Source organism: Buceros rhinoceros, unplaced genomic scaffold (assembly GCF_000710305.1).
Source record: "Buceros rhinoceros silvestris isolate BGI_N320 unplaced genomic scaffold, ASM71030v1 scaffold27757, whole genome shotgun sequence".
NCBI lineage: Eukaryota > Metazoa > Chordata > Aves > Bucerotiformes > Bucerotidae > Buceros > Buceros rhinoceros.
In genome coordinates this window covers 1,425-1,796 of record NW_010423263.1, presented here as the reverse complement: position 1 = coordinate 1,796, position 372 = coordinate 1,425, and the positions used below count along the sequence as shown (strand labels likewise).

The window sequence follows — 372 nt, the reverse complement described above, 5'->3', positions numbered from 1 at the left end:
CGGCCACCTGCGCAGCGAGCCCCTCGCCTACCTGGGAGGGCACCGGGGAGTGCACGCAGCACAGCTTCTTGATGGTGGCGTACAAATCCTCCCGGCCGCCCGAGATCAGGCATAGCAGCAGCTGCACCTTCTCCTGCTAGGAAGCACAGCACAAGGATCCCAGAAGATCCAGCAGCTCCACAGCTCTTCCGCAACCTGCGCCTCTCTCACCTCGCGCCCCAGAACGCTGCGGATGTTCTTGGTGTAGGTCTCGATGCGGTCGTCCGGCAGCTCCATCATGGAGGGCCGGCTGACGTGCATGCCTATGGGGCCGCAGGTGCTCTCCATGATGGCCACCAGATCCCTGGCCATGTCCTGCAGGCGCCTGGGGTA

General features: G+C 64.5%; 1 protein-coding gene across 1 annotated transcript in view; it reads right to left on the bottom strand.

Annotated features, from left to right (window-relative positions):
• The window catches only part of PIWIL2 (piwi-like RNA-mediated gene silencing 2), a gene marked incomplete at its 5' end in the record, with an annotated part of 5,653 nt that overhangs the window by 3,864 nt on the left and 1,417 nt on the right, over positions 1-372 (bottom strand). Inside the window, 2 exons of the mRNA XM_010140377.1 lie at positions 32-133; positions 211-372. The exon at positions 211-372 is cut by the window's right edge and continues 21 nt beyond it. Coding sequence (XP_010138679.1) covers positions 32-133; positions 211-372 — 264 coding nt within the window. The remainder of the gene's footprint in view (positions 1-31; positions 134-210) is intronic.